Source organism: Cygnus olor, chromosome 18 (assembly GCF_009769625.2).
Source record: "Cygnus olor isolate bCygOlo1 chromosome 18, bCygOlo1.pri.v2, whole genome shotgun sequence".
NCBI lineage: Eukaryota > Metazoa > Chordata > Aves > Anseriformes > Anatidae > Cygnus > Cygnus olor.
Window position 1 is genome coordinate 1,571,296 of NC_049186.1, and position 13,834 is coordinate 1,585,129.

A 13,834-nucleotide genomic window follows, 5' to 3' on the forward strand; every position below is an offset into this window, starting at 1 on the left:
TGGGCAACGGCACTGAGAGCAGGCCCAGGCTGAGAGCCAGGTCCTACAGGAACCTGGAAACCCTCCCATCTTCCACAGGCACCACCACCACAGCTTCCTGGCTTCAGCAACACTGGTGTGGTGATTTGCTTGTCTCCTGCACCCCTGGGGAGGAATTCCTTGCTCTCAAGTGCTCTGTGCACTGAAGGAGAAAGGATTTGCTTGAGGTCACTGAGAAAGCTTGGGACAGGGCTGGGACCACAGCCCCCAGTTTCCCAGCTGAGCGCCCTGTCCACTAGCCAAGGACGCTCCACCTGAACACACACATCCCAGCTACCCCTGGCTGTTGGTCAGGTTTTTGCAGGACATATCTGTGGAAATGCAGAACTCACGTCATAGCCCCAGGGACAGCACCGTGCAGACAAGAGAGAAGGGTTGCATTTGATGGGCTACCTCCAGTGCACAAACAACCCTCTCCTTTTGGAGTGGAGAGAGGGAGGAGAGAAAAAAAAAAAAAAAAAAAAAAAAAAGCAGGTTCCTAGGTAGATGGGGAGAAGCAAAAAGCTGAGACAGGAAGGAATGGTTGTTTTAAGAGTTGAGTTTGCCACACTTCAGCATTTGCCTCTGAAAAGAGCTCTGAGAGACAGCATAGAGCCTGCCCTGCTATCTGCCTTATTTTACCTAATCTTGGGGCTACATATCGTCATGGGAAGTGCATGTCAAACCCTTCAACTAACAGCGTCCTGAGGTGTGGCATCGCTTCCTGGATGACTATAATAAAGTAAGATATATTATTTGGTAAAGACTCTGATCTGCAGAAGGAAGAACAGCCCCTGCCTCAGCTGGACAGACATCAAGGAGCAGAAAGGGAAAAGAGGAGGGAGTATGGTCATCTGCAGAGGCTGAAGGACCTCGTGGCTGGAGGGAAGAAAAACTTGCAGGGGCTGCGGAGGATCAGCTCGCTTAAGCACACGCTGCCCATTCACCAACCCTGCCAAGAAACTTAACCTCCTGTCTTTATTACCAGTGAGGTAACAGCAGGCTGGAGGAGTGCTGTCCTTCACCACAATGTTTTTAGAAAGTGGTGTCCTGTTTTCCAAATATCCACAGGTTTTCAGCACCAACTGATAGCGTGAGCATAGACACAGGTCTCCCTTCTACTGAAGACATGGGGAGCTTTGCTGGCAACTCCAAAAGGCCAGGATGTCATCTGTGGGAAATCAGAATGCAGAAGAGAACTCTGCAGATGGTGGACAGGAAAAGGGACTGACTGTTTTCAGCAGTGCAGGTTGTACACTCACAAATTCAGTCAAGTGCCTTCTAAAAATCCCCTCTCTTGGGGATCTGACTTCCTCATGTGTGGGCAAGGAGGGGGGTGTTAGAAAACAGAATTGCCTATTCCAAGTCCCTGTGAATTTGGGGAAGAATAGAAAAAGAATGACCGAATGGATCTGGCAGAATGCAACAAAAAGAGCAATGTCTGGCTGAGCTAAAAGTCTGCTAAAAGCATAGCTGTGATGGAGTTTGTGGCAGAACTCCAATCAACTTCAGCATGGCCAGGATTTCACTACAAAGTCCTTAAAAAAAGAGTGAGGTTAAAGACTCCCCTGTGCCTTCTTACTAACCCAGAAAAAAAAAAGGCAGTTAGGCTGTGAGAGGTAATTTGTCCAGCTAGGAGCCAGATCACCTGCAAGTGATGGGTGATCTTTGATCTTACCACCAGAAGGATGGGGCATTTACTGATTACTCAGCAGTGCCTGAGAAACCACTGCAAAGCGATACATGGAGGGACACATGGGGATGCTGCTGCCAACAAACCCTGGGGATGCAGACCTGGAGGGCTGGAAGTAATTCTGCCCCCTCAGACACTGCTTCTGAAGGTGCAGCCGCTGGGCAGTGTGCTATAGACACACAAGTCCCAGGTCAGCAAGAGAGATAACTGGTCTCTGCATTGAGAAGTGAAAGTATCTGCAACTTCTGAGAAGGGTTTCTGGGGAGGAACTCTGGAAATGGTCATTTGCAGTAACTCGAGGGGGCACATGGGGGATGCCTGAGTATGTCTGTGCACAGGAATGGGTGAACACACATGTGGCGTTACGAAGGAAAAAGATTTAAGCATGAGGACACCCAAGAGCAAAGCATTTAAGTTCCTGCACTCAGTAAAGCTAAGGGAGTTTTCTTTCTTAAAAATAAATGTAAGAAGGAAAAGTCAGATGTCTTCTGAAAAACAACTATCTATGAAGCTTCTGGAATTTAGGCCATCTTTAATAAAAAATTTCACTGAAAACTTAACTACAGACATACTAGGGGCCAGATCCTTATTCCCGTTTATGACAAAAGAATGAGGCCGGACGTATTCCTGGTGAACGCAAAGCTAACACATAAGTGATATAATTACATTATAGATCTGCATCCACTGTATGGAGGTAGGTATGTGGAACACACCCTTCTGCTGAAACAGAAGAGGCATAGGAGTTATATTGAAACAAGAACACAAGTTTCGCTGTGAGCTCATCGTATCTCCTGTCTTTAAATGTGAGCTGGAATCAGCAACAGGAAAATAAAGCTCCTGTCTTTGGGACAGGTTCTTCATTCTGTATCTAGGATATTAAATGCCAGCAGTGCTTAAACTGAACACATTACTCAAGCAGTTTACATCTCTAGCATTAATATAGACATTGATTAAGTCCAGCTCATATTGTGACGTGGGCAAGGAATTCGCTACAATCACTGAACAACAACGGATAGTATGAAAACCTTTGGGAAGTGACACATTGGGTCCAAAGAGAAAGACTGTTATGCAAAGCTTTTGTCATTAAAAAGTAAAAATTGAAGCTTCCTGACTCGGTGCCAGCCTTCCCTGGCTTCATCCAGAGCACAAGGGAGAGCCTAGTGAAGCGGCATGCCCGGGAAAGCAGACTTGGGTGCTGGAAAGCGCTGGGAGCAGTGCTGTTGTACAGAAAAGGAACTCAGCACTCATCCTGGTTGGAGAAAGAAGGTAAAATAAAAATAGCATGTATTCCAGAATGATGAAAATCTACAGGAATTAGGCCTGGTACAGTTTTACAGTGTGCTATTGTTTATGCTCGTGTGTCTGCACGCACAAAGCCAACGAGAGCACTTGGTGGATGTGCAGCACTTTGAAAGACAGGCCAGTTGTTCTGCACACAGAAGCAGTTTCCTGCATAAGGCGTCTATTTTGCACCAAAGCCTATGTTGTAGGTACAACTAAAGGACTTTAAACTTACTGATGCAGACTGTACTTTCTCTAAAAGTCCCTGTCATTGCAACAAAGGAGACTGGGGCAAGGGCCAAAGCCCAGCAAATTATTTGCTGTGAAAGAATTTCAGGCTTATCTGCCTGGGTAATGAGATATTTGAGACCTCAGCACAATACAGAGCACCCAGATCTAAGGAAATACAGATTGCCCATGTGAGTAGGGGCAAAGGCAGGCAAAAAAACACCATGATCTGGTTTTCCTGATAAGGTTTAGATCTTCTTATGTGAAACAGAAGTTTTAAAAGGCTTCTGATCTCCCAAGACACAGAGATCAACTGGTAGTTAAGGATATGAGACTAAAAGAAAACAAGTTCAGAGCTGGGCTGGATTCCCTTGGCACCTTGTGATGGAGGGTTACTAACAGAGGAAGTTAATTAGAAAGCAGAAAAATATCAAATATATGAGAAACAGAGACGCTGAAAGGATTCAATGGAGGGAGCACGGTTTTTGAAAGCAGCCTCTCTTGCTGGGAGAAGTTCAAAAAGAAAGGAGAAAACTCAGGGGCAGCCGGAGTCTCTGTGCTGTTACCAAAGGCTTTCCAAAGCAGATTTCGTGTGGAAAGCACGGCAAAACCCAGTTACCAAACTGTGATCAGAGCTTCAGACCAAGGCTTCCCCAGTACATGTAAGTGAAGCAAAAGAAAGGAAGGGTTGTCCAGGTACACCACACATAGGTGCACATATCTTGCCCTGGCTGGGCTCGCTGGGAAGGGGCAGCCCATCACTGTCAAACAGCAGAAGGCTCGGGGCTTCTCCCCGCCAGGAGCTACAGCAGCTACACAGGGCGGTGCTGGCTGGAAGCAGGACTAGTCATGGGCACCTGCTCTGAGGCAACACGACCGAGACTAAGAAACATCAGGAACAAAGGATACAAAGCAGGGCAAGGAGCAGCTGAAAGGGACGTGAGCGAGTCGGTTGAATGAGACAGAGTGGAGTAAAAATAAGCAGAGCATAAAAACAAATCAGCAGAAAGAACAAGAAAACAATGACAGAATCACAGAAATAATTTTCTCCATGCAATCCCCATGGCCAGACGTGTGCTCGCAGCACTCTCCCTGCCCTGGGGAGGTATGAGGTCTGATTGCTTGGCTCGAGCAATGCATGGCAGTGGAGAGGAGAGCTGGATGAGCCAGCTGTGATCGCGATTCACAAAACTAAGCCAAGAGACAGGTAGCTGTGACAAGATCCGCTGTTTGTAAAGAGGGCTGAAACCAGCTACCCTCCAGTGACTCCTCTGGCAATCACAGGGTCCGAGAGCCGTGGTGAGGGGCACCCTGCAGGTAGAGAAAACCTCCTGTATTTAAGCTTTGTGCAAAACCGTGCACACCACGTTCCTGGGTCTGTGGACAAACAGATTCATTGCCTCCAGTTCCTGTTGAAATTCAGAGCTGCGGAGTGAAAATGGCAAGAAACGGATCAATTTAACAACCAGGGCCTACTTGGGAAAAGGATGTTCATTTATAGAGACAGTCACTGTTGTTATTCACAGAGCGGAGGATGCGCGGGCAGGGACTGAAGAAAAGAGGAGCACAAATATCTTTCCTCTTTGCAGCAACAAAGACACCCTGGGAGCAGGGGACCGTGAAGCGCTCCGAGCAGAAGGCGCCTGTGTCCCTTCTCCCTTTCAAAAGCCAAAACATTCATCGCACACACGCCGTGCTTGGACGGAGCGAGCGAGCGGCCTTTTAGCAGAGCACAGTGCTCATTTGCTGGGAAAAATCCCAGCGCTGCTTCTCACAGCTACGCAAGAACAGCTGGGCTTCCACCGCCGCCCCGGGGCCACCACTGCCACTAGCTCTCTCTGGCTCGCAAGCAAAAGGCTTCGGCTGGCCATGCGGCAAGCAATCACTAACATTTCCAACCCTAGCTGTAAACTATAAACAGTTTTCCAATTTGTGCATTCCTAACTGAGCAATGAGTGCAATGGTTCCTGCTGCTGAGGGCTAAATAGGGGTCACAGAGCGATAGTACTAACAGTGAATTATTTATGTACTGTAGCGCGGGGATTTAGGGTCATGACCACGGGAGGAAAGTATTTCTGGGTCGCCCCTCCTTGCTACAGAACATAACCTGCTTTGAAAACAAATAGCTGGTATTCCTTGTTCACTGCACAAGATTCCCTAACTCGTTCCTGCACTGAAAATAAAGCAAATAGTCTGCTCACTTAAGAAATGCTTGAGAAAAAAAAAAAAACTGACAAACTGACGAAAACAAACCTGCAATCAGAGATTAAGAGCAGGCAAAGCATTGCTCGGTATAACTCTCAGAAATCAGCCCCAATTTCTCTCTGGAGCCCAGCATGCATCAGTTCCGGCTGTGTAACTCCAGAGCAAGATCCAGACAAGAGGCAGTCACATATGGTCAGGCTGAAAGATCCTATAATCATCAAAAAATCAGCCGTGTTTAAAACGTTCCAAGTGTTTCTGTAAAATATGAATATTTCAGCTCCTGTTTTTCAAAGCACTTCCACTTACTGCTCTTACAAATGAACCTAAGTATCAGTTCCTGGCGCTGCTCTGCCCAGGATCGCAGCAGCGCCTCTGCTTTAAAGGTGCATGGTGGTGCCTGAAAGCAGGAGCGGATCTTCAGCTCTGAAACGCACACGCATATCGCAGCGCACAGTCGGCCTTTCATTCCACATGAGAGTGACGGTTCTCCTGTGGATTTGTAAACCTTCCTTTCCATCAAAAGACAGAAAAATGAGCTCTGCCTCCATCAAAACGTTCCTTCTAACGGAGTTAATAAGGATTTTCTGTAAAAGCTGGATGAGAAGGTAGCAGAGAAACAGCATCTACACACAGCTCTGCTAACCAACCATTTACGATGAAATGAAATTTAAAGCAAGATCTTGCTTATGCTGAAGTGCAGGGGGGTCCTGCTTAATCTTCCCCGCGTGTAGGATACTGCTCACGATGGGCTGTTTCTAGGACAGTGAGGATTTCTGTTTAAACTCTTGCTCTCCTCACCCCAGAGGTTTTGGTGGGATGCACACGGAGATTTAACGCACGTGTCATCCCTACAGTGAATTATTCTGGATGTTACACTTAACTCCAATTGACACAGCCTCAAACAGATATAAATATCTGACTACATTCTGGTTTTCTCTTTCCCTGTTACTCAGCAGCAGTTCTCACAAGCAAACAAAGACAAACCATTCCACTCCACACATTTACATTCTGCTTAGAGCACAGATAGCATTATTCCTCGGTGCAGACCCTGTCTGCTGGAAATGCACTTCATAATATTTAAACCGTCGTGCAATGTTGATCAAGTTCAGGTAACACAGCTCTGAAAGGTATAATCTTTTACCAGCTACCATATTATAGAAGTCAATCAATTCCTTAAAATGCACCGAAAGTCAAGCTTTCCAAGCACTCAATCTGCCATTCATACTTCTACACACAGGTGAATCATTTCACCAGAACTTATCTAAATAAAGAAAAGCAAGCATCAAAGAAATGAAAACATCAGGAATAATTCAGACAAGTCTGGCAACACTGTCTCTGATTTCAAAGGAGCCAACCCCATAGCTCACTGGAGCTAGAGCAAAAGTAACATATGGGCACGCGAGCCAGATCTCCAAATTTAGTGTGAAGATAATGCACAGGCAAAGTTGCCTTGAAGCCAAATGAGCTGGACAGCTGGGGAACTAGCCCTTAGTTAAGAAAATACTTAAAAGAGCCTATTTTCTGACTATGCTGTTTTCAGGACCCGCGCAGACACAAGTGACCAAAGAGGTATTACAATATTTCTAACATTGCAAAGTTATTTTCCTGCAGTGATGGGGTTTGTGGTGGAATACATGGGCCAAACCCTCAGCAAGTGTAAAGCAGCATTACTTTTTGGCTTCACTGAGGAAACAGCAATTTACACCAGCCGGCACCCCCGTGTGTGTGGGCTTATAAAGCAAGGAGTCTAAATAAAACACATCTTCCCAAATAAATAAAATCTGCATCAGTCACCTCTTTTTTCAGTGTAAAAAGCTAAAATTCTTCCCCTCAGACTCTGTTGACTGCGTTTGAAGTTCAGTCTCAAAAATATGATCCAAGGTTTTACTTGTTTTGATTAAAAGTTCTTAATTAAAATAATTTCTATGGAACATCATCTGCAAGATGCAAGGACTTTTCTCACTGATGTGCTCACAGCTGTTCTTATAAAGAAGCTCCTCGACAATTTATGTTCAAACACGGGAACCTCCTGGATTCCCAGCACACTAGAAGTACACACCATTTGAAGGGACTTGAATGTGAGCTGAGAACGTACATGTGTTTGTCCAAAAGGAGAAGTATAATGGAAGCCCGAGCTTTTGCTTTTAAACAGGCTTTTCTCTGACACATCAAAAGAGTTTTCTCTTATTAAAAATGTTAAAACAGCAATGAGGAAAGGATATCAAACTACTTCCCTAGCAGTCAGACAGAAAGGACTATGAGCTTGAGTTATCTGATTTAAAGGGGAAAAAGAGAGAGAGAAAAAAAAGCAATGGAAGAAAAAGCACACTCCCTGCTACCACTGCTTTCCCTAATACCCCTGGGGATGCCCGGCAAAAGACACTTGGTGGGAGGACGCAGAGCAACTGCCTGCACGTTTCTTCAACTTCTCCCCGGCTGCCCCACGGGTGCTTCTCCTAAGGCCTAAAGGGTGGGACCCATGTGGTTGGGGACCCCCAAGCCCCCCCTGGAGCCAGCAGTGGTGGTGCTGAGGGGAGTGGTGGAGGGCAGGGGAAAGTGCTCCCCGGCTGGGGGGAGCTGAGGGGGGCACCGGGACGGGTCCCTGGGATTGAAGCTGGAGGGGGTCGGGAGGAATGGGTCAAGGGGTGAGGTGGTGCCTGGACAGACAGCGCCAAGGGGGGACCCTGGATGGATGGTGAAAGGGAAAATCCCTCGTTGGGTGGCACCAAGAGGGAACTCTTGGACAGCCCAGGCAAAGGGGAAAACCTGGGGTGAGTGGCTCAAGGGGAGAACCCTCGAAAGCGACAGTGCCATGGAAGATCACCTGGCCACGAGGGGCAAAAGGGGAGCCCTTAGACAGCCAGTGGAAAGCAGAAATGCTTGGAAGGGTGGCGCAGGGGGGAAACTCATGGCCAGGCAGTGGCCATGAGGCAAAGCCTTGGACACATAGTTTGGAGGGGTGCCCCTTGGACGGGTAGTGCTGTTGGGGAACCCTCGGACAGCCAGTGCGAAAGGGGAACGCTCGGACAGCTGGCTCAAAGGGGAAATGCTTGGACTGGTGGGGCAAAGGGGAAACTCTTTGACAGGCTGTGCAGATGGGAAGACCTCGGACCGCTGGTTGAGAGGAGGAACAGCAGAACGGGTAGTGCAATGGGGGAACCCTTAGCCAGACAGCGCAAAGGGAAAACTCTTGGGCAGGCAGCGCAGCGGGGGAACCTTCGGGCAAAGGGGCATCCCTAGACGGCAGCGGGGGGAGGACGGCATCGCACCTGTGTATGTTCATCTCCCGGGGCGGGCGCCGCGCCTTGTCGTAGGCCACCTTGGCGAAGACACCGGCGATGAGCACGAAGGCGATGGCCCCGCACGAGATGTAGACGGTGGCGTTGGTGCTGTCCTTGTCCGGGTCGTACTTGTCGGCGTCCCCGTCGGCGCCGTTGCTGCCGTCGGCGGGCAGCGCGCCGCTGGCGGTGGTGGGGTGGGCCCACTCGGGGCTCTTGTAGTTGCGGCACAGGCTCTGGTTGAGCTTCTCGGCGCGCTTGTTGCAGCAGAAGCGGTAGAAGCAGGTGCCGCAGCAGTAGCGGAAGCCCGTCAGGCTGTTGTTGCACTCGAACTCCTTGTCCCACTGCCCGCTCACGTCGTAGTACCCCCAGCACGTCTCGTGCGCCGGGGCCGAGCCCCCGCCGCCGCCCCCGCCGCCGGGGGGCGTCCTGCCCTTACCGCGCCCGGGCAGCGCCGTGGGGGCGGCCGCCGCCGGGCCCGCCAGCGTCTGGTTGAGCAGCTCCTTGCCCGGCCTGGGGGTCCGCCGCGGCGCCGCCGCCCCCTGGGTCCGGTTGCCCTTGGCGCGGGGGGGCCCGGCCGCCTGGGCGGCCGGCGGCGGGGCCGGGAGCTGCAGGGCGAGCAGCAGCAGGAGCAGCGGCGGCAGCAGGTGCCGCGGCCCCATGGCGGGGCGAGGCGGGGGCCGGGGGGCGGCGGCGGCGGCGGCGGGGGCGGCCGGGGGCGGCGGGGCGGGGGGGGGGGGGGGGGGGGGGGGGGGGTCAGCGGCCGCGGCGCTGCCCCATGGGGCGCGGGGGCGCCGCTGCCGCTGCCGCGGGGGGCTCCTCAGCGGCGGCCGCCCGGCGCCGGGCGCTTCATGCCGGCGGAGCCCGGCGGAGCCCGGCGGGGCGCGGCTGGAGGCGGCGGGGTCCCGCGCGGGCCGGCGCTGCTCCGGCGAGGGGCTGCGAGAGACGGGGAGAGGGTCAGAGCGCGCCGCGCCCCGGGCAGCCCGGCCCGCCCCCGCCCCCCCCCCCCCCACGGCCTTACCATGCCGGAGCGGGACCGCAGCGCGGCCGCGAGCAGCAGGCGGGCTGCCCGCGCTCCGTGCCGAGCCGAGCCGTGCCGAGCCGCTCCGGATTAAGCCCGCCCACCGGCGCCGAGCCCGCTCCTTACATCACTCCGGGCCGGCGTCACCGCACGCCGACGGGCCGGGTCCGAGCCCCCCCCGAGCCCCCCCGGCCCGCCCGGGGCACCGCGCACCCCCCACCACCCCCCCGCCCCTCCGCCGCCGGGGCCCCGGGTGCGGGCTGGGGTCGCCGTGCCCGCAGGGCTGTGCGGGGTCTGGGCCCCGCGGGGCTGTGCGCGGTTCCCGTGGGCTCGGGGGGCTGGGGGGGAACACGGCCCCGCCGGGCTGTGCCGTCCCTGTGGGCGTGCACGGGACGGCGGTGACCAGAGGGGTGTGCAGGGGGTGTAGGTGTGCAGTCCGTGTGTCCCTAGAAGTGTGTGCGCTGGGTGTTCAGGTGTGAGGTTACAGTCCCCAGAAGTGCAGGCAGGGAACGTGGTCGTCTCTGCAAAAGTTTGAGGACTATGTAGACCCTGTAGGTGTGTGTGGGTTTTAGGGACCCTGGGGACAGACGCATGGTTACATTACTGTTGGAGTGCGTGGGATGTGGGGCCCCTAAGTGTGTGTGAGCAGGCCCTATAAACGCGTACAGGTTGTTTGCGCGGAGCCCTACAGACAGGCGTGGGCTGCTGGGGCTGATGGAGCCCGGGTGTCCGAGCAGGACTGCCCCAGGCAGCTCAGGGGCAGAGCTCCATCACCTCCTCTGGAGGTCTCTGTCCCGGGGCAGTGCCCACAGCAGAACCCAGTGCTGCCAGGCGTTGCCCCATGGCCCTGCCACCCCCTGTGCAGGGAGATGCCTCCCCAGGCTTCTCGGCAATTGCTACACCAGCCTGCACCCAGCCCAGCTGTGTCCCAGGTCCCTGCTGTGCGGGCTCAGCTGTTCCCCTCAGGGCAGAGAAGGCATCCCCCAACCTGGCCAATGCACTCCCCACGTCTCTGAACCAATTCCTCTCCAGGGTGATTGGGGGTGCCTTCGGATCGGCTAGCAATGGGCTATACATGTCCAGAGTGACCCGGGCACAGCCACCACCGTTTTTTTAAGGTATCTTTGAGCAAGCTTCCTGCAAGCGCAGGCGATTTCAGTGCTGTGAGCCGCTGGGCCCCCACGCCAGAATTTCCTCAAAGTACTGGTGCTTCCCCAATGTCCCACTGCAAACTACACTAAAGCCTTTACAAACATTTTCTGAAGACATACAAGGCACTGCCAGCTGTAAGGACATGCAGAGGACAGAGAGGAATCACAGCAAAGAGGAGCGCACGCAGACGGAGCTGAAACAATGCCCCGCAGCTGCAGACAAGCGGCTTTCAGGGACGTGGGGAGGCTGGTGTAGGGGGAGAAGGAGGACTAGGGAAACCACCCCTGAAAAGTCTCCTCCCATGTACATCACGCTGTGACTCATTAAACATAGGTTTAAATGCCCACAGCTCGTGGTTGGAGACTCCCTTAGGAGAGCCCACAGGCTGTGAGGTTGGCAAAGAAAGCTTTAGCTCTGCCATCTCGATCTGCTCCAGTGCTGGGGTTGACTGGGGAAATCAGACAGTCTCTTTCTTCCTCGAGAAGACCCGCTCTGCCCTAGGAGCACTGGGCTTTGCGGACGTGCCCAGGTCGCACTGGTAAATCACAGGCTGGGGTCCCCAGGCCTCAGCATCAGCTGACCCCGAACTCAAGGGAGGCAGGAGGAGGCAGCCTGAGCCCCATGTCGCATGTCACCACCCAGGTGAGCGTCAGGGTGAGCTGGTTTAGCACCAGTGCCCTTCTGAACCCTGCATGCTGTGAGCCCAGCTCATCCGTCCTCCCTCTGGGGACAATGCTCCTATTTTAGGTATCCCATAAAACCTTATGTGAAAGGCTGCAAACCAGACTCCTTCCTACTTGTTCTCTGAGGAGGAAGCAGCGGGTTTGCCTCCTACTGGGAGGCCATCTCCAAACATTATAGGTCTTCCAGCTCCCCGGCATGGCTTCGTTAAAATCACCATGGCAAGGATCTTTAGCCCAGAGCTGCCTTGAAACTCTGCCCCCTGCCTCTGCTTCTCTAAGGTGGTTGCTTTGCAAGGCACGTGAGGTTGGGATGGACAAATCTGCGTCTTCTTCTCATCGGGTTGTTTCCTGCACCCTTGCACAGGGACTGAGGTCTGTGCAGAGGCACCGCTCTGGGGAGAGGAGTCACCACCAGAGGAAACCCAGCATCCTCTCCCACGTGGGCAAGGCTGCCTGCCTAAGGGAGTCCAGATCCATAGTTCTTGAGACATAAACTGTCTCAAGACTCCTCTGTCCTTATGCCGAGTGTTACAGTGACATAGAAAATGCCTAGCAAAATGATATCACCTGGAGAAGAGCACCAAGTGTTAAGTATTCTGCTCTACAGAATATTTTGGGTCAGAGACTCGCCTCTTTTAGTGTGCCTGCACAGAACTCCAATGCTGGCTGAGGTCTGGGTTCCCCATCCTGTGGTGCTGCTTGGGCCATGTCGGAGCGAGGCCATGACGAAACACCCAGGTGCCTCTGCTTCCTCCCGCTCCATTTATCACCACCAGTAAGCGTGCTAATGAAGGACAAAGTCGCCGCAGATCTCCTTCATGATCCCGTTGCCTTGCCCTGAGCCAAAATAACGGGATGGAAAGAGCTAAAGCGAATGTGGAAGGAAGGAAACCGTCACTGAGGTGTGTTATTGGATGTCTGGGGCTTTCCTGGGGCTTGCAGCTCGTTGCTGGCTGCAGAAGGGAAGGACAGTGGCTGAGATGCATGCAGCAGAAGGGACCCTGCCCTACACTGACCCATGACAGCAGTGACGAGATGCCCAGGACAGGGCACTCCGGTTACAGCCCCGCTCCCTGGCTCCATCCCCACCTGGAAAACACTGCAAAATCTCCAGCACTTTCTGGTTTGTCTCAAGTCCCATCCTCCCCGGTTGTTTTTATCAGCGTGCCTGTTTCAGAGCTGTTGGCTTGTTTCTCTTCTTTGCTGGGTGCTTTCATCTCTCTCCTGGAAATCCCGCGGCTGCTGGCAGTGAAGGGAAGTGCAGGTCCAGTAACTTCTGTTTAATCCGATCCGTGCACAGACTCGTTCACCTTTAGCCTGTTTTCCCTGCCACCACTTGTCGGACTCTAATGACTTTGTGAGGAGTTTGTAATGAGTCTGATGTGCTCAAAAGCTGATTCTTCCTCGTCAGGGGATTAAATTGTGACCGTGAATCTTTATTAAAATGAGCTCAGCACTTTGGACCTAATTTTTCTTCTAAAATTAATGTAGCTACAAAAAGCTAATAATAGGAGTTTGGGGGATTATTTCTATGAAGCTGAATTCTTTCTTGCTTGACTCGATGTGGGCTTGTTTTATGATTGTAGCGGAGGTATAGGGTGGATCCCACATCTGTTTTAAGCAGAAGGCTGCCTAGTCCCAGAGACAGGACAGGCAGTGAATGGAAACGAGATGGGGAGATGTGAGGGGAGCGAAAGCAGTGACGGTGGACGTTGAGGGGGCAGGGGTCAGGAAGCAAAATAGGCAGTACCAGACGGGATCCACTCCTTCTGCAGTGTCCTGAGCAGCCTCCTGAGGAAATGACAAGAAACTAGCTCAGAAAAAGGGGCATTTCATCAGCCTCTAGCAGGTGTTTTATTCCCTGAAGCCTGAGAGAATTCTGTGTTTTATATGGTTTTGTATAGTTTGAGGAACTGTGGTTATCTTTACCAGTGGGAACATCTTCTTTCTCCTTCTTCCTATCCAGCCAGCCACTGTGACAGTGGATGTCGCGGGCTCGTGATGCCACACAGCAGTGATGTGTGTGCCTGTCTTTGGAGCATTCTCAGCACTCAAGCCTCCATTTTCTGTCTCAGCAGGACTGGAGAAGTGACTGCAGGGCCATTGGCAGATGTGTACAGGGTGGCAGGCACCCACCTGTGCCACCTGGGGTATGAAGATGCTGCTGCTGCTTGTGATGGTGTCAGCAGGTGGAGGTGCCACCAGCCCGGACAGCCAAGCACTCCCGGGGGGGGCTTCACAAGTTGGCACCAGCCAGAGCTTTGGCTCGGCAGCT

The 13,834-nt window shown here is 52.7% G+C and overlaps 1 protein-coding gene across 1 annotated transcript in view; it reads right to left on the reverse strand.

Moving 5' to 3' along the window:
* The window catches only part of SHISA6 (shisa family member 6), a 251,390-nt gene extending 242,025 nt beyond the window's left edge, over positions 1-9,365 (reverse strand). Inside the window, exon 1 of the mRNA XM_040530952.1 lies at positions 8,695-9,365. Within this exon, the coding sequence (XP_040386886.1) occupies positions 8,695-9,365 (671 nt within the window). The remainder of the gene's footprint in view (positions 1-8,694) is intronic.
* Between the last annotated feature and the right edge of the window lie 4,469 nt (positions 9,366-13,834).